This window comes from Rhinoderma darwinii, chromosome 12 (genome assembly GCF_050947455.1).
Source record: "Rhinoderma darwinii isolate aRhiDar2 chromosome 12, aRhiDar2.hap1, whole genome shotgun sequence".
Taxonomy (NCBI): Eukaryota; Metazoa; Chordata; class Amphibia; order Anura; family Rhinodermatidae; genus Rhinoderma; species Rhinoderma darwinii.
Genome location: NC_134698.1, coordinates 71,314,593 through 71,340,465, shown reverse-complemented (window position 1 = coordinate 71,340,465; position 25,873 = coordinate 71,314,593). Strand labels below are relative to the sequence as shown.

The following is a 25,873-nucleotide window of genomic DNA, read 5'->3' as shown; positions in this document are numbered from 1 at the left end:
TGGAGTCCAAGCTGTCTAGATCGCAGGCGGTTGTGTAAGGCTAGTGCTACACGGCGACTTTGGTCGGGCGACAAAATGTTTGCGACTTGCTGTCACACAATGTTTTACGGTGCGAATTGGGCATTCAGACATCCAAAAAAAGGAAAAATTGCTGACCTGTCGCAAAGGAGTCGCCGTTGCCTGCAACTTACATTAAAGTCTATACAGTTATAGTTGCTTGCAAAGTGGGATCTGTGACCAAAAATCCAGGAGGTTTGGATTTTTTGCGGTCACGTTAAGTCGCGTGTCGTAATGCGACCACATTCACAATCGTTACCTTACACGCCCTGTAACCCTATACTTAATACAATTGTAGCAAACCGTCAACTGTGAGATGTTTCAAGTCTGTACAGATTTTTAGCCTCTCGATGTAAACAATAAAGGTAACCATTCACTGACAGCAAGCAAACATATTCATTATACACCGTCTGTGTAACATGATTCATAGGCCACCAGGCTGAAATTTCTATGGTTGCAGTAGACGACGCTTTCATCCACATGAACTTAGCGCCTCGTGTCACTCGCACATTGTTCTCGGAACAAGAGACAAAGAGAATGTGACGGGAGCTTGTGCGCGAATGCTGGACCTTCAGACGCTTCTTACCACACACGAAAGTTGTCTTTTAGCCTCACCCGGTGAACAGCCATATTGTTAAATTCCAGTAATCACCTCTGCTTTGATTTATTGGTCTCTGAGCCTTGCCAAAGCAAATACACTTTGTAGGCCAGTAAGTCTACGAAGGCTATAAATTATCCACCCCCGCTAGATGAATAGGCGGCTTGCTGTATATTTATCATTTATCTCCCCTGCAGAGCTGTGCCAGCCCAACTCTCTTTGCATATGCCTTAGAATCTACATATCTGTTCATCCAGAGCCTCCTGGTTTATGGATATAATGGCAGAACTACTGTGGATGGGGGAGATTTAAAGGGTGAATGCATGACTATGATGATTTATATACTGTTCAGGCTCTTTGGGAAGCTAGGGGACACCTCGATTGGCAGTAGTAAGTGGTTGTTACTTATACGCTATTAGTTTGTAGGTAATACACCGGTAAAGCAGTAAGTGATAGCAAACTTCAATTTGTAATGACGGATATAGGACAGTCTTTAAAGGCAATGTATAATTAGATAATGACATTTCTATTATAAACTTTGCTGTATAGATTGGGACAGAATGAGCAGAGTCATCACAATATCTTCAGAGGGTGGGTGATTTAATAACCAATCTATTGAACTGCTGCAGGCCTAGATAATGCAGGATAGTAACTTTATACACACAGATAAGGCTCTGTATGCAGTTCCCCTGTCGCTCCCTGGTCTATAGAAGAAGGGTTAGTCGACTCCCATTCATTGCAGCTGCCATAAGACCCTGCTCTACTCTATACAGACCATACAGGAAGGAAGTGTGTCTCTAATATGGCCGCCCTAGGGAAGGTTTCAAAAATATCCAAAAATTAGCTACAACATTTTTTTTAAAAATTAACAAACCCGTTATTTCCCTTCTACGTACTCAGATCTAGTCAATGAAGCTGAAATCAAATACATGAGATGTTCTCTTTTAAAAGGGTTTTCTCGTAACAATCATTTATCCCATATCCACAGGATAGGTGATAAATGTCTGACCAGTGGGGCTCCGACCGCTGGGACCCCCATCAATCTTGAGACTGGAGGTCCCGGAGTGTACTTTGTAAATGGAGCGGGACTGCGCATGCTTTGTTACTGCTCCATTGACTTTCTATGGAGCTGGCGAGCGCTGAACTCTACTTTCTCTGGCAGCCCCATCAAAAGTGACTGGAGCAGTGGCTGAGCATGTGCAGTGCAGTCCTGTTCCATTCACATAGGGGACTTCAGGACCCCTTTTTTTTGGGACCAGGGAGGGTCTCCGCAGTCGGACCCCTACCGATCAGACATTTGAGTAAACCCCTTTTAAATTCTTCTCAGGTCTTTTGAAGTAAACACTAAGATTGTAGCATTAAAATACATATTCAATATTCTCAAGAGAAAGGGAACCGTTGCATCTCTAGTAGCGGCGGCTTATCTTACATCAAAAGGATCGGGCAGCCTGATCCTCATCACCCCCGACATCCGCTGTCAGGGGGAGAGTCGGGACACCGCCATACACATAGCACTTCACGCAGGTCCTCCAGGGCGAGAAGTTCTTTGTAATTGCTCTCCACTCTGGCCTCTATCCTCTATTAACTCCGTATTCCCTAATTGAGTATATGAATTTTTTTTCTAAAGTGGATAATACCTTTTTAAATAGGAGTGTCTAAGATTAGGAATTTTTTAAAAAAAATTCTCTAGAAACAGTGCCTCTCGACTATAGAGCGGTGTCTGGTATTGCATCTCAGACATATTTACTTGAATGGAATACCAAACACAGGCCATGGGCAAGAGTAGTACGGTTTCCAAAAAAAGAGGTCTGCCTCATACAATCCCTCTAAGGTCCTGTTCACACAGAGTTTTTTTTACGCGGAAACCGCGTCGGACAAAGCGCCAAAAAACGTCCAAAAACACCTCCTATTGATTTCAATGAGATGTGGAGGCGTTTTTTCCCGCGAGCGGTAAAATCAGCTCGTGGGAAAAAGCGACATGCCCTATCTTCGGGCGTTTGTGTCTTTGACCTCCCATTGACGTCAATGGGATGCAGAGAAACCGTTTTTCGATGTGTTTTTGCCCACGGCACTCAATGGCCGTGGGCGAAAAACGCAGAAACGGCGTGCAGGCAGATCAAAATTCCGTAATTTTCTGCCTGAAAAAAACTGAACAGACCTAGAAAACCAGATGACACACGGAAACCACACGCAACACGGACTGTCATATGCATGACTCAAATCGGACACGCTCGGATGCAAGGCGCTAGGAATAAAAAGAAACCCACATCTACATTTTTTTTTTATTACTTTTAGTACGTTTACGGTTTGTTGCATTTTATCGCACCGCTAAATCAAGAATTTAATGTGATTTGTTGAGCCCTTTTATTTTAAAGATTAATGCCGAGGCACACGATAAATCCGGCTGCGGCCTCAGACATCGCGTCTCTCCTTTCTGAATGTGAAGACCATTTTCGCTGGAGATTCTGTGGCAATTGTATTTTGACGGAAACTGTATAATTTTTAACCTTTGGAGATCACAATCTGTGTGGCGATTTTAATAAAAAGGAAAAGTTTTTTCTTTTTGGCATTTCACGGTAATAATCTTGCTCTAGAACTTACAAAGTATCCTGCACCAGGTAGTCTGGAAATCCCACCGTGATCACGTGCCAAGCTACCTATAGACCATCAATTCCAGTCTGCAAATCCAGTAGTCCAGCATCCTGTAGTTTTATGGGCGTCAGATTATCGGAATTTTGTATGTCAGTTCACTTTAATAGCGTAAAGAAGTTTTTGTAAAATATAATTTGTGCTTACCTTTCTTATTGCTTTCAAGATCTCTGTCTTCTAACAGTGAATGGAAATAATCTTATTTAGATTCTAAAGCTGAAAGCCTCCTCATGACCTAGTCCTGCTCAGAAACAGCTGTGAGTTTGTTACATTGTATCCTCGTTGGCACTTTTATTTGAAGTAGCTGTTTAAGGCCAGAATCACACACACGGTTTTAATGCAGTTTTTGGATCAGTTTTTGTTTTTTTTTACGCCAAAGCCAGATTTGGATCCAAAAGAAGGGAAAGGTATGAAGAAAAGACTGATGCCTCGCCTTTCTTTTGTATCCGCTTGTGTGTTTGGGTCAAAAACTGCATCAAAACTGTGTGTGAGATCCTGGCCTTCATCTTTCTTCAGTCCCAGACATCAAGACTCCTAGCTTTAAGCTGCACTAATACATTTTGACAAGCTCTGACTGTAAACTATACTAGGTCAGGGAGGATTTTCAGCCTCTGGATGAAAATAACGTTTCCATTCACTGACTGTAAGTAGAGATCTTGAAAATTGTTAGGAGCTGAGATATAAAAGTTACTGGAGTCTCCATATAACCTCCCTGTTTTGTTTCTTTAGGTACAGGCAGTGGTTCGCTTTCCCATGCTATCATACGTACCGTGGCCCCCACAGGACATCTTTACACGGTGGAGTTCCACCAGCAGAGAGCGGAGAAAGCTATGGAGGAGTTCCAGCAACATAAAGTAGATCATCTGGTAACTGTAAAGAACCAGGACGTATGTAAGAATGGATTTGGGGTGTCTCGCATCGCGGATGCAGTTTTTCTAGACATACCATCTCCTTGGGAGGCTATTGGTCACGCCAAGGAAGCTTTAAAGATTGAAGGTAAGGAAACTGGAGTCTTCCTTGAAGGGTTACTAAAACTTTGACATGTCATAAGTTTGGACCGGTGGAGGTCCGAGCACTGATACCCCTACCGATCACTAAAACGAAGCGGCAGATGTTTTAGGGTGAGCGATGTGCCGCTCTGTTTCTGTTCTTTTTTCCTCGGGAAGCTGAGCGGTGTGCGGACTAATAGACTTTCTATTGAGCCCGTACACTGCTCCGAGGAAAACCGATCAGAAACGATGCAGCACAGCGCTCACCCGAACACTTCTGCCGCTTCGTTTTAGTAATCGGTGAGGGTCTCGGTGCTCGCACCCCCACCGTTCAAAACTTCTGACATATCAAAAGTTTTGTTTGAAAGTTTAGTTTACACTTAAAAGGTTCATAGAAAAAAAATCTTATTTAAATGAGCCGCGTCTAGTCACTCAGGCCGTCCCTGTAATGTATGGGTGGGCCGCGTCCGGCAGAGCAGAACCTGCTCTTACACGGTGGCTCTCCACTATGGCTCATGATCTCCATATAACCTTTAATATTGCAGTTTGAGGAGCGGCTTTTCCCCTTCTCCGCTTCCATTATGGTCACACTCCAACATAGTCCAGCACTCCTCGTTTTTAAAGGGAAAAAAATAAGTATTAGGCTCTTTTTATTTGTGTCCTGGTTATAACGAGGACCCAGTGCCAGATCATTATACGACCGACACCACCGGATTCCATTGACTAATAGTGGATTCCGTTTTGGTATCCGTCACTTTAATGGGCAGAATAACACTGCATGCAGCGATATTTTTTGCGTCACATATGATGGAGTCACATATAATGCAGGTGTGAACAGAGCCTAATACTGTTCTACTTCTCAGCATAATAAATAGCGCAGCTCAGCTTCATGTCATCGCTTTCTTTCATACTATAGATTTGAAGCAACAACGTTGATCTGGACTCCTGGGCCTTGTGGTACTAAAGTAATAGCAATACTGTCAGTGTGGTTGGTTTGGGTTGCTGAGTCTTGTAGTACTACAGGAACATTGATATCTGAAGTCTTCTTTTCTCGGTGGCGTGGTGAATTCATCTCTGCTGACCAAGTTTCCCTGACATAAAGCGAAATGCGTCTCCTTAATAGGCCTGACGGCAGAACTAAATTTCGCGGGTTCGCTCATCACCACTAAAATCATTTGCACTTGGTTCATACATGACCCCCAGCATTTAGCAAATGGAGATTAGGGTAATTTAATTCCTGGTTCTCTAATAAACCTGGTGCATTTATATTCTGATTCCTGGTAATTATACCCCGAAGATGTAGAGAAAATAGATTTTTATAAATAGTGCAATGTTCATGGAGTGGTTAGCATTGCGTGTATCCTTGGTTAAAGCGTTTTTCCGGTTTCGGCAAATAAATGTAGAAAATGTTCTAATATTCTTTCTGTATCAACTCCTGGTGGTATTCAAGATCTCTGCTTGCTGTCATAAAAAAACCCGTCATTGTGGCTAAAAATCGGTGCTGGTCATGTGATGGAGACAGCTGCACGGCTCGTTACAAGGGATCGCTCTGATAAGGGTGTATTCAGACGTTGCTCTGGTTTTGTGTGCAGTTTTTACAGGTGAAACATTTAAACATTTATTTAACGTGTTTCATTTGGAAACACCACAACCGCGTAAAAAAAAAACGTAGTCTAACTGTATTTGCTTTTTTTCTTTTTATACAGTTTCAACTGCAACATCTGAATACACACTAAGGCCTCATGCACACGACCGTAAAAAATCTCCGCAATTGCGAACCGTAATATGGTCCGCAGTTACGGACCCGTTCGGTTCTATTGGCCGCGGACACCTTTCTGTATCGCTACGGAACCGTGCCCGGAATTATGGAGCATTTCCTACTTTTCGTATTTTACGGGTCGTCCACAGCCGTGTGCATGAGGCCTAAAGCCTAGTTCACACTAGTTATTTGTTGTGCAATCCACAGTGGAATCTGTGCCAAAAAACACCCCTTATCTCCCTTCTTTAATTTAAATAGGAGGTAGAGGTGTTTTTGTTTTGTTTTCTGCTCGCAAAAGAAGTGTCATGCCCTATCTTGGAGCTGTTTCCTCTATTCAAATCGATGGAAGGCGGGAAAAAAAAAAGTGGCGTTTTATTTGGAGCGGCTTTTGATCCTAAACCCGTTTGTGTAATTAAATAAACTGCCTAAAAGAAAAACTGCATCGAAAAACGAGTTTTTTTTTTCTCTCCGTTTTTTATTTATTTCTCTGCACAAAAAGCGCCGTGTGCACATACCCCAACGAGCCGTGCACCTGTGCCCTTCACATCACCGCAATGAAGGTTCCTGTTGAATGACAGCAAGCAGAGAACTAAGGCTTCATTCAGGGGTTCCGTCGAAGCTTTCCGCCAGGGTTACGTTCGAGGGTTCCCCTGACAAACAAATGGAAACCATAGGTTTCCGATTGCCTCACCATTGATTTCAATGGTGACGGATCTGGTGCAAATGGTTTCCGTCATTTTGACGGAAGCAATACCGTAGTATACTCCGGTATTGCTTCCGTCAAAACTATGGAACCCTAGCATCGGATCCGTCACCATTGAAATCAATGGTGAGGCAATCGGAAACCTATGGTTTCCATTTGTTTGTCAGGGGAACCCTCGAACGTAACCCTGGCGGAAAGCTTAGACGGAATTCCTGAACGTAGCCCTGACGCAGGTGTGAACGAAGCCTTGACAAATTGATACGGAGTATATTGGAAAATTGTATAACTTTTTATGATACAATGAATAAACTTTATTTGCCAAAACTAAAATACCCCTTTAAGGAACCCCTTCTCTAATGATTTTAGTCTCTTTTCACTTCACCGGTCTTTAATATCTGTCCAAAAATGAATCTATGTTGAGTAATGAATTATATCCCGCTAATGGATTCAGTCTTCCGGATGTAAAAGCTGATTTTATCCGGGCTGGAAATGGTTCTTATAAAGGAAAACAAGATTATGTCGCGGGGATTTGGAATATGACTGTTGTATGTCTGTATGTCTGTATTCTCCTAACCTTGAACGGGGTCCGGGCAGTAAGACCAGCTGCGCTCTCTCACATTTAACCAAAGGGGACTGTGCAATTTTAATTATTATTATTTTATTTTCCGGTTCGTTATCTACATGTCGCGCCATTTTGGATGCTCCGACTCTCTGTGGATTTGCATTTCTCTGCTGTTTCTGTTTTACCTGCACGCACATGAAATGCTAATGGCCCCGAGCTGCAGGCGGTGTCTGGCATTTTATAAATAAGTGATATTCTTGTCTCTATTCAAGTAACACGCAGAATGTTAAAAATTTTTACCCCTAAAGGTAAAAAAAAAAAAGACCAATAAAAATATCTTCTATTCATCTCTGTACCTGGGCAAGCTGGGTTACCACCCGTAGGGTCTCCATGCCCGCTCCAACAGCAGTTTTCACTCGTCCATGCGGTTATCGCTGGATATCAGGGGCAGATTTGTCATTCGGGAATCAGGTTGTCAACAGGGTTTCCGCAGGCTTTGACTGCTTTCTCTTTCCTGCTGCATTGCCTATGTCTGTGTCAGTCTTTACTGTCCATCTGGCATTCTTTTCATAAACCAGGTCAGCTCAGGATGAGCAGTGCTCTATGGGAAGTACTGCATTAAATGAAATTGTAGAAAGTGACTTGAAAAGGGAGCGAGAATTTTTATTTCTATATATATCAATTTTTTTATTTTTTTTTTATCATCCACAATCAATGCTGCATCTATGGGGGCCTCAAGGTGTAGCTTGCATGCAGGACATATCTACTGTATCTATCACGGAGCTTTTGGCAGATAACACTGCATAAGGGGTTACTATATTCTCTTAATCATGTTCCTCTCTTGTGGTTTTTGCGCTATTTTTTTTTTTTTTTTTTATACATGATTTTGACTCATGGCTCTGTAGTTGTAGTGGCAGCCCCCACCTCTCGCCCACATGTAGGGATTGATGACGTGGAGGGAGCAGCTGGTCAGCTTTGCAAACACGGTTTTCTCTAATTCTGAATGAATCCGTGGTCTGTGCATTGGGGAGGTTGAAAAATGTGTCAAAAAACTGAATCCAAACCCTGTGCCTGTTCTGCAGAATTTTTCCTATAACACGCGCGTAGTTCTTATGGTTTCTTGCTAATATATAATATGCCTGTTGTGGAAGTTCACCTGATTATAATGCTCCGAGCCAAGCTGGGCCCCATGTCTAGGCAGACGCTGTATAATTTTCCTCTTTTTAATACTGTTATTATAATGTGACCTTTATGATTTCCATGGGATTTAAGCATTTTATTAACCAGTTTGCCAGAATTTGTTTTATTTCTGCTGCTCTAGGCAGGTTCAACTGCAATGAGAAATGACTTGCAAAGTATTTTGCATCAAGCCAGCAAGTTTTAAAGTGTCCAGTTCCCCTCCACCTGCAGGTGAAATCCTGTGCTCAAACTGATCCCGAACTACAGTCAGAGCTGCATTCACAATTCTGCTGGTTGTCATTGGAAACAGTCAACAAGCTAGTGTACACAAACGTCCCTAAGGGTATGTGCACACACACTAATTACGTCCGTAATTGACGGACATATTTCGGCCGGAAGTCTCGGACCGAACACAGTGCAGGGAGCCGGGCTCCTAGCATCATACTTATGTACGATGCTAGGAGTCCCTGCCTCGCTGCAGGACAACTGTCCCATACTGTAATCATGTTTTCAGTACGGGACAGCAGTTCCACAGAGAGGCAGGGACTCATAGCATCGTACATAACTATGATGCTAGGAGCCCGGCTCCCTGCAATTACGGACGTAATTAGTGTGTGTGCACATACCCTAACAGTTTAGCGGTTCCGTATTTCTATCATGAAATTGATTACCTGATTTAGAAAACAATGCTAGGAGATTTCAGATCTGAAGTCCGCAGAATTACGATTGTGGGCGATGGTGGTTATATACTTTGTCATAAAAAATCAATACCCGAGCCACATGTGAGGGTTATTTCAATAGAGCAGGGGGTTAAGCTCCTCTGTTGACGCTTATCTCCTGGGATCGGACAGGAAACTGACTTGGGAGCTGCCAAACCGCATTGTCTGTGGATTGTGTTTGAAGTTTTTTGGGTCTTCAAGCAAAAATCTAATGTCTGTTTGGCCCCCTGTACATGGCCGTAGCTGTGCGCACGACCCCTGATTACGTGCGGGGACCGTCACCCGCATTTTGCGGGCCGTCCTCCCATTATAAAATCTAGGAGCACAGTTTGCAAATTCAAAAAATAGGACGTGTTTATTGCGGGTCACTTCAACGGCCCGGACACTTAGCCGTAAATATACGGGAAGTCGTTCGTGGACCATAGAAATGAATGTATCCCTATTTTTATCCGCTATTACGGATCCGTAATTGCGGATAAAAAAATCACGATCGTGTGCATGGGGCCTTACCTATACAATTTTCACGAATAAACCAGTGAATTAGATTGTCCCATAAACGCTGAAGTCGTTTGTAGAATGTGTTAATGTAGGGGATTAAGCGTTTTAGTAGGATAAGTGATCTGTTCTAGGATCATTACGTCACTAGCATATGCTGCGCTGCTTTACCCTCTGATCCTTTTAACCCATTTTTGGGTAACATGGCTACAGAGCAACGTTCAGTTTATCTTCCTCATTGGATTCATGATTCTGCGTCAGTCCGGGACATTAAATTCTAAATTTAAGGGAATTTTCTAGTCTAGTGTAGAAAATTCTGTTCAATGTACCTGTTCTCGAACTGTACATCAGATTTACCCAGGTGCCCGGCTCGATTTTTCATTGGTTTCAATATCATAAACCGGGAGTTAAAAGATGAGGGGCAACATATGGGGCCTTTTGTATTAAATTGGCGCAGGATTGTGGTGATGCCCATAGCAGACACACACACACACACACGGCCAATTTCCTTGAACGACAACCTATCGGTTTGGGAGATGATTTTTAAAGGGACACTCCAGTTCACCTGTAATCATAATGTCTGACGTCTCTCTCTTTTCTGAATAATAAAATATCAGGCAGAATGTGCCCGGGTCATTGCATAGCAACACTTCAAGAATGTACTGGGTGACCTGCTACAAATCTGCATAGTCCTGTTTATTTTGCTGTTGGCACTGGATCTCTTCCAGGCTGTCTTCTGTAGTTGTTGATCGGCTATTGCTAACCAGTCATCTCGGCCCCCTCCTTGCAGTGAGCTGCAGTTTGCACATGCCTGTGACATGAGCGCTGCTGCGCAGTCTGCAGCCTCCCTCATGCCTATTCGTGTGTCCTGGTATGATGCTCTGTACCTCGTAGATATTCTATGGTCTACTTTCGTTAACCCAAGTTGTAAGTAATAACTGCACAACAATAATCAATGACGATAAACAACTCAAAAATGTGAAGCATCGTTTTAGTGTGATGAATGGTCCTTATGGTCTTATAATTAAAGGGCATCTCCAGTTATGCAGCTGATCACGTCTTCCACCAGAAACTTAAAAGGGACGATGGGAGAGCAGGCAATTGTTTTTGACGGCTAATCGGAAACCATTTTTTGGGTTGCTTGTTGGCAGCGCATCTCCCGGTGTAAACAGGTAAAGTGCTGTAGACAAGATGCAAATGTATAGGGACGAACGGCCCTATTAACGATTGTTGGTCCCCACACATATACCGATCATTGCTTAGTTTTAAATGGAGCAAATGAGCGCTGGTCGGAGGCTGTAGTGAAAATCTTCCCGTGTAAAACCACTTTCCCTTTTTTTTTTTTCCATTGAAGATGTTAATCTGCTGTACTATTTTAAGAAAAATGTCAGGCTGTATTATAAAGACCGTCCACTGTTATTTGCATTAGTTTGGAAATGCTAAATAAAGAATATCTTCAGCCGAGAGAAAAAAGACGAGAACTGGACTTTCAAGTAACAGGAATGTATCTCTTGGGAAATTATATATACAAATAAAATTACTTCCATTATGTTCTTTATAATGACGTTCTCTTTTAATGGGGTATTTATAGCAGAGGATATGCCATAACATTGTGATCAGTGGGGGTCCTACTTCTAGGAGAACAAAGGGACCCTCCGGCCTTTCTACTGCACAGTGACCCTCCCGGACCCCCGCTTTGCAGAGAAATACATAAATTGCCCCATGTTTGAGTGTCGCTGTACAGGGAAACACTATGAAGATTTAGCAGCCCCTTCACTGTAAGCATTGGTGGGGCAGTCTGATCCCCACTGATTAGCGAGTGATGGCATATGACTTTTTTAAGCCCCACCCATGAAAAGAATGTCAACATTAATGCAAAGTTTGCATAAACTCGGCACTTTTGGCAAATATGCCCTAAGGGGATTGTACAGGATTCTAAAAACATGGCAACAGTGACACACCTGTTCACAGGTCATGTGTGGTATTGCAGCACAGCTCCATTAGGTTTAATGCCAGACACAACCCATGGACAGGGGTGCGATGTTTCAGTGTCTTAATTTTGTTTTAGTTCTGGATCAGGCACAGCAATGCAATTTGGTATAAAGCCCAATAGCCGGAACAGGGGGGAGGAAAGAGTAGGGGCTATGCATTCCTATCAAGCCAGGGTGACTCTGGGACTAAGTTAGAGCTCCAATGCTGTTAAATGGACTGTTAAATGCATTCTGGAGGAAAGTACAAGAGGAAAAAAAGAGCTCAGGAGCATGAAGTTCTCTTTATGATGCACATTCTTTTTATTTGAGTTCTTCTACCGCAATTATAGTTTATTTTTCACGATCTTCAACCAGTACAGAAGAAGGCATTATGTGACTTTCAGGGATCAGCCAGCATGTGAAGCAAAACTACCCTGTAGCCCCATACTTTATAAAGGTGAGTTCAGACGTAACGGAGATTTTCCACCAATCGGTGGCAAAAGCCACGTGTTTCATCCACGTAAATTGTTTCGGATTTTCCTTGACAAATCCACAGTGTCTGAACACTGCCCTTAATCGGTAGCTAGCATGCTAATGAAGCTCTTGAATTGAACACTATTTTTCTACAGCTGATTCACGACCTGGGGCTACTGCTATAGACACAATCCTTTTTATTTTCCCCTTGTTAAATTGTAGAGCTGCAGAATGCGCCAAATTAATTCCTTGTTAATCTTGTTAATTAGCTGTGTGCAAAAAAAAAAACCTGCTCTACGCTTATGTCAGCAAGTGCTTGAGCTGTTCCTGGTGAGACTATAGATACAGCAGGATCAGGATCACTCTGCTCCTCATACACCATATGGCCCAAAGTATGTGGACACCCCTTCTAATTGTTTAGTTCAGGTATTTCAGCCGCATCCATTGCAAACGGGTGCGTAAAATCAAGCACACAGCCATGCATTCTCCATAGACTATCATTGACCGTACTATGGTTCGTACTGAAGAGCTCAATGACTTTACACGTGGGTTGCCACCAATGCCACCGGTTGGTTCGCTTCGTGAAATGTCTCATCTATCATTTCCATAAAGACACGGTTTGTGGAGTTTGGTGTGGAGGAACTCGTGTCTAGAGTCACAAAGGAGGCCCAAATAGTCTATGGCACAACCTGTTTCCATCGGTGCCCTAGACATTGAATGGAGCAGCAGCGGGCATGTGTGATCGCTGCTCCATTCAAAATCCTCATCAATGATTGTGCTGGGAGGAAAAAACGGGGGGTTGGGCCCCCCGTTCTACTGATCGGTGGGGGTACCAGTAATCCTACATTTATTACCTAAGTGGGTAAACCCCTTTAAATCTAGAACAGAGCCCTTCTATATTAAGGGGTGCAAATACATATGAGCTAGTGGTTTCATGGAGGCAGATATTTGTCTGGTCAGAGCGATACTGTCTCTCCTAAATCTGAATTGGCTGATAACATGGAGCAATAGTCATCACCAAACTGCAAAGCAGAGGTCAATGTGTACAATTCCTTTAATCCAGCATCGATGGAAAACATTACCAGATGGTCTGGATATATGACTGGTGAAAAATATAAAAAGCTTACTAGTAACAGGAGAAAATCTTCAAGAAGGAAGCCAAGGATGGATGGATTGAGTGATCGATCGATCAATAGATGGTTTGATCCATGGATAGAGATTTTTCATGGTAAAATTCCTTTAATCTGGCATCAATAGGACCGAAAAGGTCCAGAAATATCAAATATTCTGAATTGTTGGATGTTCACATTTAGGAAGAAGGACCATAATAAAATGTCTATACAATGTCTGCTACTTTAACTTTATTTTTTTATCAGAACTATATAACTGTAGACAAATAGATAAATATATTTATGTATTACTAAAGAAATTGTGTCCCCCCCCCCCCCCCACCCCACTAAATCCTTGCAGGTGCTTTCTGTGATAGATGCAGGCAGAAGGCACAGCTGAAATCCTCAAGTGTTAATCTCGTCGCTATCCTCTCTATATTTCCTGGGATGTTTTAATCTTTTTTTTCATGTTGTGAAAATGAATGTGTAATCTGACATTGTCACCACTTGCTCTGCTCCCTGAGGTACGTGCTCAGCAGACTTCTTGGAATGGGGACAGGTATAGATGCAGATTCGTTATTTCCTCTCTCTCACACGGAAAGCAGCATGTATATCACACCCGCGGCCTGACAATATGACTCGCCATGACTCAAGGTTTGCCAGCTGCTGAGACTATACTGCTCTGTGTCTATATCTGGCAGCCGGTGGTACTGCAAACTATGAAAATACATTGCAAGTGCTTATTCCCTCAGCATTGTCTCCGCATCTCCCTCCCAGATCACTTGTCATCTCGGAGTGATCGCTACTTGAGCTGTCAGCAGACTCCTATGTACTAGTTTTTTTTCATATCGTTCCGTTTTAGACTGACGCATACATTTAGACAGTTACCCTCGGGCCATACATTGTCCTGGGTGTTATTTGGCATTGGCAGCTAAAGAGTTACTGGTTTAGGAAAAGGTCAGGATTTTTCTATAAATATTCCGCAGTCATCGGTTCCCATGGAAATCCATGTGCAAATTTTATTTTATTTTGATATTGCTTCTCTTAGTGAGGATAGCCAGTATAGAGTACAACTTGAGAGATATGTATGTGTGTGTATATATATATGTACACATATATATATATATATATATATATATATATATATATATTATTACATATACATACACTACCGTTCAAAAGTTTGGGGTCACCCAGTCAATTTTGTGTTTTCCATGAAAACTCACACTTTTATATTTATCAAATGAGTTGCAAAATGACTAGAAAATATAGTCAAGACATTGACAAGGTTAGAAATAATGATTTTTATTTGAAATAATAATTTTCTCCTTCAGACTTTGCTTTCGTCAAAGAATGCTCCATTTGCAGCAATTCCAGCATTGCAGACCTTTGGCATTCTAGCTGTTATTTCTCCCGATTACCTCAGCAAATTTTCCCCCCATGCTTCCAGAAGCCCCTCCCACAAGTTGGATTGGCTTGATGAGCACTTCTTGCGTACCATACGGTCAAGCTGCTCCCACAATAGCTCTATGGGGTTGAGATCTGGTGATTGCGCTGGCCACTCCATTACAGATAGAATACCAGCTGCCGGCTTCTTCCCTAAATAGTTCTTGCATAATTTGGAGGTGTGCTTTGGGTCATTGTCCTGTTGTAGGATGAAATTGGCTCCAATCAAGCGCTGTCCACAGGGTATGGCATGGCGTTGCAAAATGGAGTGATAGCCTTCCTTATTCAAAATCCCTTTTACCTTGTACAAATCTCCCACTTTACCAGCACCAAAGCAACCCCAGACCATCACATGACCTCCACCATGCTTGACAGATGGCGTCAGGCACTCTTCCAGCATCTTTTCAGGTGTTCTGCGTCTCACAAATGTTCTTCTGTGTGATCCAAACACCTCAAACTTCGATTCGTCTGTCCATAACACTTTTTTCCAATCTTCCTCTGTCCAATGTCTGTGTGCTTTTGCCCATATTAATCTTTCCCTTTTATTAGCCAGTCTCAGATATGGCTTTTTCTTTGCCACTCTGCCCTGAAGGCCAGCATCCCGGAGTCGCCTCTTCACTGTAAACGTTGACACTGGCGTTTTGCGGGTACTATTTAATGAAGCTGCCAGTTGAGGACCTGTGAGGCGTCTATTTCTCAAACTAGAGACTCTAATGTACTTGTCTTGTTGCTCAGTTGTGCAGCGGGGCCTCCCACTTCTCTTTCTACTCTGGTTAGAGCCTGTTTGTGCTGTCCTCTGAAGGGAGTAGTACACACCGTTGTAGGAAATCTCCAGTTTCTTGGCAATTTCTCTCATGGAATAGCCTTCATTTCTAAGAACAAGAATAGACTGTCGAGTTTCACATGAACGCTCTCTTTTTCTAGCCATTTTGGAAGTTTAATCGAACCCACAAATGTAATGCTCCAGATTCTCAACTAGCTCAAAGGAAGGTCAGTTTTATAGCTCCTCTAAACAGCAAAACTGTTTACAGCGGTGCTAACATAATTGCACAAGGGTTTTCAAGTGTTTTCTAATCATCCATTAGCCATTAACACAGTTAGCAAACACAATGTACCATTAGAACACTGGAGTGATGGTTGCTGGAAATGGGCCTCCATACACCTATGTAGATATTGCATTAAAAACCAGACGTTTGCAGCTAGAATAGTCATTTAGCACATTAACAATGTATAGAGTGTATTTCTGATTAATTTAATGTTATCTTCATTGAAAAAAACTGTGCTTTTCTTTCAAAAATAAGGAAATTTGTAAGTGACCCTAAACTTTTGAACGGTAGTGTGTGTGTGTATATGTATGTGTATATATATATATGTGTGTGTATATATATATATATATATCTCCAAAAGTAGACAGCACTCCAATTCAAAGTTCATGCTTGAAAAAGGCTCATTATATAAGGCCGAAACGTTGCACATGGGCAAATAAGAAAATAACATTTAACTTTTGAATTGGAGTGCTGTCTACTTTTGTATATATTGGAAACTTTGGAACCAAGCATAGGGTCCCTAAGGCATGCACCCACTCGTTCTTTGTGTGTGTGTGTGTGTGTGTGTGTGTGTGTGTGTGTGTGTGTGTGTGTGTGTGGACAAGTGTAAGGATCTGAGTGACTTTGAAAAGAGCCAAATTATGATGGCGAGACGACTGGGTCAAAGAATCTCCAGTGGTTAGTACCTACCAAGAGTAGTCCAAGAAAGGACAACCGGTGATGGGGTCATGAGCGCCCAAGGCGCATTGATGCGCGTGGGGAGTGAAGACTAGCCCGTCTGGTCCGATCCCACAGAAGATCTACTGTAGGACAAATTGCTGATAACGTTACTGCTGGCTATGATAGAAAAGAACACGCAGAGCATCGCAGGTTGCTGCGTAGCTGCAGAATGGTCAGAGTGCCGATGCTAATCACTGTCCACCACTGAAATCGCCACAATGGGCACGTAAGCATCAGAACTGGACCCAGGAGCAATAGACGCAGGTGGCCTGGACTGATGAATTGCATCTTCTTGTACCTCAAATGAAGGGCCAGTGCGTGTGCGTCGCTAACATGGGGAAGAGAAGGCACCAGGATGCACTATGGGAAGAAGACAAGATGGCGGAGGCAGTGTGATGCTCTGGGCGATGTTCTTCTAGGAAACCTTGGGTCCTGGTTTTTATGTGGATATAATATGTACCACCTATCTAAACATTGTCAGACCAAGTACACACCTTCACGGCAGCGGTAGTCGCTAATGGCAGTGCCCACTTTCAGCAGGATAATGCGTCCTGCTTGACTACAGAAATTGCACAAATGATGGCACCAGTTATCAAATGGTTGTCAACCCTTGCCCAGAAGACCAAGCACAGGATATAACCTCTTACTGCTCACAAAATTCAAGTGTGCATATAGCTTTAAGTGCGTTTCATGATATACTATACCCCTAGACGTACTGGGTTTTGTTCTGAAATTACTGTGTGGGAGGAACGTAGGGTTTCTATAATGGAGGAGAAAATGCATTTTCAACTTGTTGCATGATTCATGATCGACAGTCCTGTTTATGTGAAAGCCTAAAAATGAAAAAAACAAACAAACATCCGAACATGTCAGAGAGCTGTTCCACCCATCTTCACCATGCCACATCATCTTCCCCACAATTTATTTTATTTTATTTCATGCGTGGCTCCTCCACTGCTAATATAGTGACATGTGCTTCAAGTGCCATTTTCCAGTGGTCACCCACTTGCTTCATGTGGTATGAGCCGGAACTAGGTGGTTCTATTTTTCTTAAATTGCGTCTGAGGCTATATTTACATTGACATTTATGGAGGGATCCCGTATAATAATGATCGATGCACATACAATATTTGAATCGCCTCAGATGGACCCTTTCTTGTTGGCTAAAATTTTCCCGCCAAAACTAGTGTAGCAACATCAGGGGATTGGGTAAACCTTTTGACCATGTGACTTGATACCTGAGGGAAGATTTTCATATCAGCCCAGTAACAGATAGGTCACATGGGTCTCATTGACCCAATCGGCTTTGCTATTGGTTAATGTGAGTATTCAGATTTGACTGCAGTTAATGCCAGTTTTCCAATCCCTCACGTCACACTCGTAGGGATTGGGGTTGTCACAATACTAGAATTTGGACTTTGATACCGATACGAAGTGTAGTATCACGATTCTCTATACCAAAACAATACTTTGCCAACATTATAGTATGATGTGAGACACATGGTGTTATCAACTTTGAACCTCCATGTGCCTCACATTAATAGTAATTAACCTCCTCATGTAATTCACACATTAAGGCTACATGCACACGTTGCATATTTTGCTGCGGAAAATATGCAGTAAAATTACAGGAAACCGCAAGAAATTTGCAGGAAAAGAACGCACCTGAAGGTGCATTTTTTGATTCGGTTTTTGGTTCGGTTTTTAAGGTTTGCTGCATAATTCCCTGCGTTGTCATGCTGTGGGTTTTGCTGCGTATTTCTGTAGAACTACAGAGACAATTTGCAAGCGGAATCGCAAGATAAAATGACATGCTGCCGTTTCGAAAATACTCACCGCGGATCATTTTACGTCCCGAAAAATACAGCCGCGTGGACATGAGATGTCTCACATTAATAAGTGACCCCAGCGTTTCCCCATAATGGCAACATTGGGGTTAATGTGAGTCACATTAACCCGAATGCTGGCTGGCTGCAAGGAAGGAGGACCGTTTCTCCCTTCCTCCTGTGATGCGGCCGGCGCCACACTGAGGGTCTGTTCACATCAGCGTTGGCTTTCCATTCTGGGGGTTCCGTCGGAGGTTTCCGTCGGGTGGACCCCGCAAAGGAAAGTCGAACTGAAACCACAGCCTCCGTTGCCATCATCATTGATATCAATGGTGCCGGAAACATTGTTAATGGTTTCCGTTTTAACGACGGAATCAATACCGCAGTCGACTGCGCTATTGATTTTGTCGGAAAAACGGAAACCTGCCGCAATGGTGACAAACGGAAACCATTAGCAATGTTTCCGTCACCATTGATATCAATGGTGATGGAAGCTGTGGTTTCAGTTTGACTTTCCTTTGCGGGGTTCACCCGACGGAAACCTCAGACTGAACCTCCGGAACGGAAAGCCAAAGCTGATATGAACTGGCCCTAATGAGCGGCGCTTCGGTACGGGCACCAAAGACCCTAGTCGGGATTATGGGATGGCATTTAGTGAGGTCCTCACAGTGCAGAACTGCAGTAAAAGAGGCTGCGATATATAGGGATCACTGATCACCCATGATTTTCTTTTCCAAACGGGACTACGCTATTCCGTACCATCGAAGAAAATAATTAGAAAATATGCGCATCTCCCTGATGTATGTGCCAAAGGGACACACTTTTTGGAATACGTCGGGTCAATGGAGCTCTAAGGATATGTTAGGCATATGCCACTGGATCATTCCTGGCGCATACTTCGACCCTATACTGCAAACAGTGTGAATAGAGCCTAATACTGCTGTTTCAGTCCATCTCCATGTCATTAGTAGCATAAGCTCTATGCTAGCAGGCTTCCTATCTGCGGCCTTATAAAGGGCGATGCCATCCACTGAAATTATCGTGCCAGCATGCTTGAATTTATTTTCAGACAAAGAGCACATTGTATTATGACATTAAAATGAATCCGACGTTTCCTACACCGCGTATGGCGGCTAACGGTTGTCAGTCTGTAGGATGTCTGCTGGTGACTGAGACCCTGTCATTCACCGGCTGCGTCTTCCGGTGCTAGACAAGCTGTGTTTTCTGGGTCTTTGTATGAATAAATCCAATACACTATAATCCATTCACAAAACAGTGGGACCCCCCCACACACCAAATTTCAGCTGAATTTCTCTGTTCTAACCCGTGATCCCTCCACCTCCCACTCTAATGTTCCTGTTTTCGTTCCTACAGTCGCTTTGCATCTGCCAAGTTTTATTCACTGATTCTTAAAGGGAACCCACATGAATGCAAACCAAATCATCATATTGGAATATTTCTGCTTGTGGGGATATTATTTTACATCGGGAACAAGGAAGCGTCTCGCTGCACAGAGTGGAAATATTTTATGGGCTGAAACAGTATTTGTGAAAATATATCTTATAAATTCAATTGCACCCAATGGAAACCCTTCATTATGAGCCACTTTGTGCCTCCAGGTGTCTTACCGGCCCCCCCACCAAGTTTCTTTTGAGGTAGATGTTCTCCCATGGTAAAAAGTTAAGGACTCATTAAGGTTCTTTTACACGGGCCTATGATCAGGTGAACGAATGTTCGTACGAATTCTCATTCCTGATCATTGCCCTGTGTAAACGGGGCAGCGATCAGCCAATGAACGATTGCTCTTTTGTCGGCTGATCGAGTCTCTATATGCGGCCATAAAAATGGCTGCTAGTCTGCAGCAAGTCTCCCTGTGTAAACAGTTGATGTTCTGCTGACAAGATACAAATGTATGGGGACGGGCGATCGTAGTAACGATCATTCGTCCCCATACTCCCGATCATTGTTCCATTTCAATGGAGCAAACTAACGCTGATTGACAAGCTGTGTTGTCAATCGCCGTTCATTAATAGGTGGTAAACACAAGCGAATGTCTGCCAGTGTAAAGCCACCTTTACGCTTACGCAGGAAGATATTCGCCTGTGTTAACCACCTTTAACGAGCGCCGTTCGACAATACAGCTTGTCGATCCGCACTACTCCTTTGTTCCATTAAAACAGCGCAACGATCGGGGGAGTATGGGGATGAATGATCTGCCGACTAGGGACCATTTTTATGGTCACATAAGAGATCCGATCATCCGACGAACTAGCTGATCGCTGGCCTGTTGACACCGGGTGATGATCACTTGATTTTTAGCCTATGTAAAAGGGCCTTAATGGATACTTTTTCGACTTTGTCTCATGTTGGCAATACGCCTTGGAGTGCTGTCGGACAAAAGCTTGTTCAGCTGACCCCCACCCACCCCCTGACATGCACACTAGGATTGGCTAGGCCTGCCATAGGGGGATTAGGAATGTCGAAATCGCAACCAGGCATGTTAGCAATTGACTTGCCTAATCCCAAGCGTCTGAGGACCAGGACCATTGGACTGTCCCTATACCAATTCGATTCCACTTAAAGGGAATTTCACCTGCTTTTTCACTAGAAATCTTTTCAAACCATGGTGGATTTTACTACATTTTATCATGTGTTGTCAAATTCACAGTGATGGGGAAACTCGGAGCAGTTCTAAATGGATTCTGGCCCTCTTAATACTGCTCCACTGCTTTTACCTGCAGACTTGTTGGCAGTCCCAATTCAAGGGTCCCCACAAATGTTATTTTCTGCCGTGACCATATGACGCGCGACTAGTTTCATTCTATGAAAAGTGGGACAATTTGTGGATTTATACACAGAACCCCTACCTTATACCTTATTGGTAGATTTTTCATTGTATCCGTACTTCTAGACTAAATAACCATAGAAAATATTCTAGATGGGGTTTGATTTTTATTATTTTGCTGATGGCTTGATCTAGGTCACAGCACATATACTAGGTTTTGTACTGAAGTATTCTTTGGCACGAGCGCAAAGCTGTGATGTTCTAAACAATAATTTCTTTGATTAACTCCGCTTGAAATCTCCGGATTAGACTTTGATCAAAAGCTCCCGCTAGCCAAAATGGAATTGTCCAATTTGTTGTGGACTCTTCATAAAACCGTACAGAAAAATATAGTCCATTCAATTCAATGGATCTGAGCTGCATTACCACACACAACCTGTAGACACGTGTGATTCTGTTTTTGGAAGAAAGCCGCCATGTTTTTCTAATCCGGGACTACCCCAGCTTTGCACTGAACGGTCAGATCTTAACCACTTTGTCTTCCAGCTATATATTGTGATGATACATGTCTTGGTTGATGGTTACCGCCCCTGGTGCTCTCTAGAAATGTTAGGTGGCTTCCAGATGGCAGCATTTTCTTATAGGGTGGGGCAAAATAAAAATTCAAAAGTTAAAGCCGTGCGTTCAAAAGTTTTATTCTTTGGAAAACTTAGTATTTGACTTTATTTTCAGTACAGCGCAGTTTTCCCTGGGTCGTAAGCCACGCCCACTTGTTATGAAAGCTGTATCTTTGTTATGGCTGTCGTTCCCGTCCATAATCTGGCCGAGAATAGAAAAACATGTGACTAGACGCGGCACTCTGCTTCTCCATTGTAAGGTCCATTGCCACATAGCGTAAACGCAACGGAACTCTGTGCGGAAATTCCGTAGCATTTACAGTAGAAGCAAAAGTGGATGAGATTTTGGAAATCTCATGCCCACATTGCGGAAAAAGACGCAGTGAAAACGTTCATAAATTGACCTGCGGTGCATAATTTAAATCCGCAGAATGTCCATTTATGCTGCGTTTTTGCTGCTTTTCAGTTGCGTGTTTTCCCCATTGAATTCAATGGGGTTGCAAAATCCGCAACAATTAGCCTGAAACTAGCACAGGTGCAATGTGTTACAATGGACAATGCAGAGTGCCGTGTCTAGTCACATGCTCCCCCATCCTCGACAATAAGGAAGATACATCTGTCATAAGGGGGCGTGGCTTATGACTCCTGGAAATAAAAACAATAGTAAGTTTAAGAAAAATATCCGCTGTGCATCCATAACTGTATTTTTAGTAAAGTGGCCAACCCCCTTTAAACATTATATATTCTATAAACTGAAGTTGATTATTTAATTACAAACCAGTGACCTACGTTTTGTGACTGTGATGTCATCGGTCCTCATGAATTGAGCAGGGATGTTATCACAGGCATTCAGAGCCAGACTGTCGGCGTTGTGCGGCACCCAATTTCAATGCAAATATTACTTTATATGCTGAATGATAGAAGTGTTGATTTATGGAAAATGAAGGCAAACCTGATTTATAAGTTACCTTTTCTCCTCAACTATGTACTACATGTCTATGGATGAAGAACAGTTATTAGATGCCTTCATATTAATGAAGACTAGCGATGCATGGAATTACAATGCTCGATAAGCTCGCTTTTCTTTTTAGATCTGCTCGGCTGCTGAATTATTCCTTACTTGCTTCGTTTTGTATAGGATTCTAATTATCCTCTAGCAATAGATGTCTGAGCTTCAGATTTATGGTGGCGCTGCCTGAGAAAAGTAATCAAGCCACGCGCACCGTTATATTTACAGGACGTGCGGTGACAAAGCCACGCTGATCGTGTTCATTTGATTATTAGATTTAAAGGAAACGTTCAGTCCAAAAGAAAAGTTGCTGATCGTGTGTGTGTGTGTGTGTGTGTGTGTGTATTATATATATATATATATATATATATATATATATATATATATAGGGATATATATATAATATACACACACAGCACACAAGAAAATGGTGACCGCACACTGCGAATACCAATGCCACCTAAGCCGCTAAATATAAATAAATATGCACTAAAGCTAAATCTACTTAGTGCACATTTTGATCAAATTGTGTGAGCCCACCTGCCACGACAAGGCGACCTCTATGAGGCGGGAACCTACGCTGCACATACACACAGAACTGGGACTATATATATATATATATATATATATGTGTATATGTATATATATATATATGTATATATATATATATATATACACACACAATTTTCCTTCACTGTACATTGAAAAAGCTTTGTTCCCCTTATATTTGCTGTTACAGTATCGTTTCTTCATTGTAGCAAGAGGTGGCTGTTATCTCTGACATTTTTCAGCAACTTCAAAATATTTCTCCTTTCCCAACGCAGCTATCCGTTGTAACCAAACTTCGCCTACGGTAGCAAAGACTTTCCAATTCCAATTTACAACGTTCAACTATCATGATTTGGGTATGTTCACACGGCTTATTTTCAGGCTGATTTTGGAGCAGAAAAGCTATGTTCACACGGAGTATTTTGCAGGAGGAATATCTGCCTCAAAATTCCGTTTGGAAGTTTGAGGCAGATTTTCCTCTCCCTGCACGCCGATTTTCGCGCCGTTTTTCGCCCGCGGCCATTGAGCGCCGCGGGCATGAAACACCGCGAAATACGCTCTCTCTGCCTCCCATTGACTTCAATGGGAGGTCAGAGGCGGAAACGCCCGCAGATGGGGCATGTCGCTTCTTTTTCCCGCGACGCCGACGCCTCCCATTGAAATCAATAGGAGGCGTTTTCGGGCTGTTTTTGCCGAGTTTTGCGACGCGGTTTCCGCGTCAAAAAACTCGGCAAAATACTCCGTGTGAACATAGCCTTACTCTCCAAAATACACTTGAGAAAAGCCTGCAAACCGTTTCCCATTGATTTCAATGTAAAATACGCTGCTGTTCACATGAGGCTTATTTTTACGCTGCTGAATTCAAAGAAGGCCGCGTAAAAAGGAGCATGTCACTTCTTGAAGCATTTTTGGAGCTGATTTTCCATTGACACAATGAAAAACGCCTCATTAAAAGGTTAAACGCCTTGAATTCAGAGGCTGTTTTCCCACAAAAACAGCTCAGTAATTTTCAGCCGCTTCTTTTTCTACGTGTGAACATACCCTGGACGTGTGTAAACGTGTCAAATACTCTAGCGTTTCCTGTGAAACACTTTTTAAAATACAGGCGCTTTTGATGCGTTTTCCACTTTTTTACGTGTTTTGTACACTCTTTTTGTGTGTATTTTTGGCACACAATTAGGACTCCCATTGAGTATGGGAACGTTTGGTGCTTTTTACACATCAAAGAATTGACCTGACGCGTTTTTTACACGTTTTTTTTCTTTTTAAATAGGTTTGCATAAAAAAACAAACGACGCATTGCATGTTCTAACTGCGCACTTTCCCATTGGTTTGAATTGGAAGCTAAATGAAGCATTTTTTTGACAAGTGTTTTGACGCATAAAACGCGCCCAAATACACTCTGTGCGAACAGGGCCTAATGTAACATAGACTTGAAACTACGTTTGTTTACACCGATACGTCCATGTACAATGTTTGAAGTCCAAAACATTCTTACTTTCCTCTGAAACTCTATTCCCTTTTTGGCAGTAAATATGTAAACCTTACACAGAATGAAAAATGCAGCTGCGTGAAGATGCCTTTAGTACAATGTATACATTGATCTTTATGTATATGGCCCTTCCAAAAAGGGGTTGTCTTGTTTAGAAAACCCATTTCGGAATTCTATAAATTGAATTTCGTCGCCCGTTCAGGACTTTCATCCATTATCCAGAGCATCTATAAAGACCCGCCACATCTGTGCATTACACGGACAGCCCATTGATTTTAATTTCTCCTGTACCCTAAACATAAGAATTCCCCTGTAAAGTTTTCTTTTTTTTCTTTCTCTCTTTTCCAGGTGGCAGAGTTTGCTCCTTTTCTCCGTGTATTGAGCAAGTGCAGAGGACGTGTCTGGCCCTGGAAGAACATGGCTTTACAGAGATCAACACTCTGGAAATTCTCCTCCGGATATATGATGTACGGACAGTCAGTTTGCAAATCCCGGATTTCGGAAAAGCCTTAGAAGAGAAAGAGAGCCCAGAGAGCTGCGAGACAGCCAAGCAAGTCTCTGCATCCCAGCAGGGCAACGCGTTGTTTAAAAGTGGCGTTTCGCCCAGGGAAACCGTGGGTCATACCGGGTACCTGACCTTTGCCACCAAGAGTTTATTTTAAGCATTCCCGTAGAAAAAAAATAATGCGTACTGTACATGTGTCCTAGAAAGCTCCGTATATAGACAGACCAACGGAAGAATGCAATTGTGTAAACAGCTCATTGACGCTGGAATGGCAGAGACTGTTGTAGCGTTTTCTGCGCTCGGTATCCTCTCTGCCAGGGACACGATAATGTCGCACACGATATTCATTTTTATGTGAATAATAAACTCCTTTTTCTTTTTTTTTAACCATCCTGTCTGAGTTTGATTTGTAATTGTGGGATAAGCCCATAGAAGATTATAATAATCCTTTTCCTCGGAGATTGCCATGTAAAACAGTTTGTGCATGTACTGTAGTAGGCTGCATTATGCTGCACTGCAGACGGTGGCGCTCTCCTATGTCCAATATTTTTTTTAGCATTCTGGTTTAGATTCTGCCATAGCGAGTGTGGTACAGACAGCAGCATACAGTATGAT

General features: G+C 42.6%; 1 protein-coding gene across 6 annotated transcripts in view; it reads left to right on the top strand.

The window, feature by feature from the left end:
- Positions 1-25,645, top strand: part of TRMT61A (tRNA methyltransferase 61A) — a 31,413-nt gene extending 5,768 nt beyond the window's left edge. For all 6 annotated transcript variants that reach the window (XM_075845015.1, XM_075845013.1, XM_075845016.1 and 3 more), the window contains 2 exons: positions 4,034-4,300; positions 25,102-25,645. In XM_075845015.1, coding sequence (XP_075701130.1) covers positions 4,034-4,300; positions 25,102-25,415 — 581 coding nt within the window. In that variant the 3' untranslated portion in view covers positions 25,416-25,645. The remainder of the gene's footprint in view (positions 1-4,033; positions 4,301-25,101) is intronic.
- Positions 25,646-25,873: the final 228 nt, after the last annotated feature.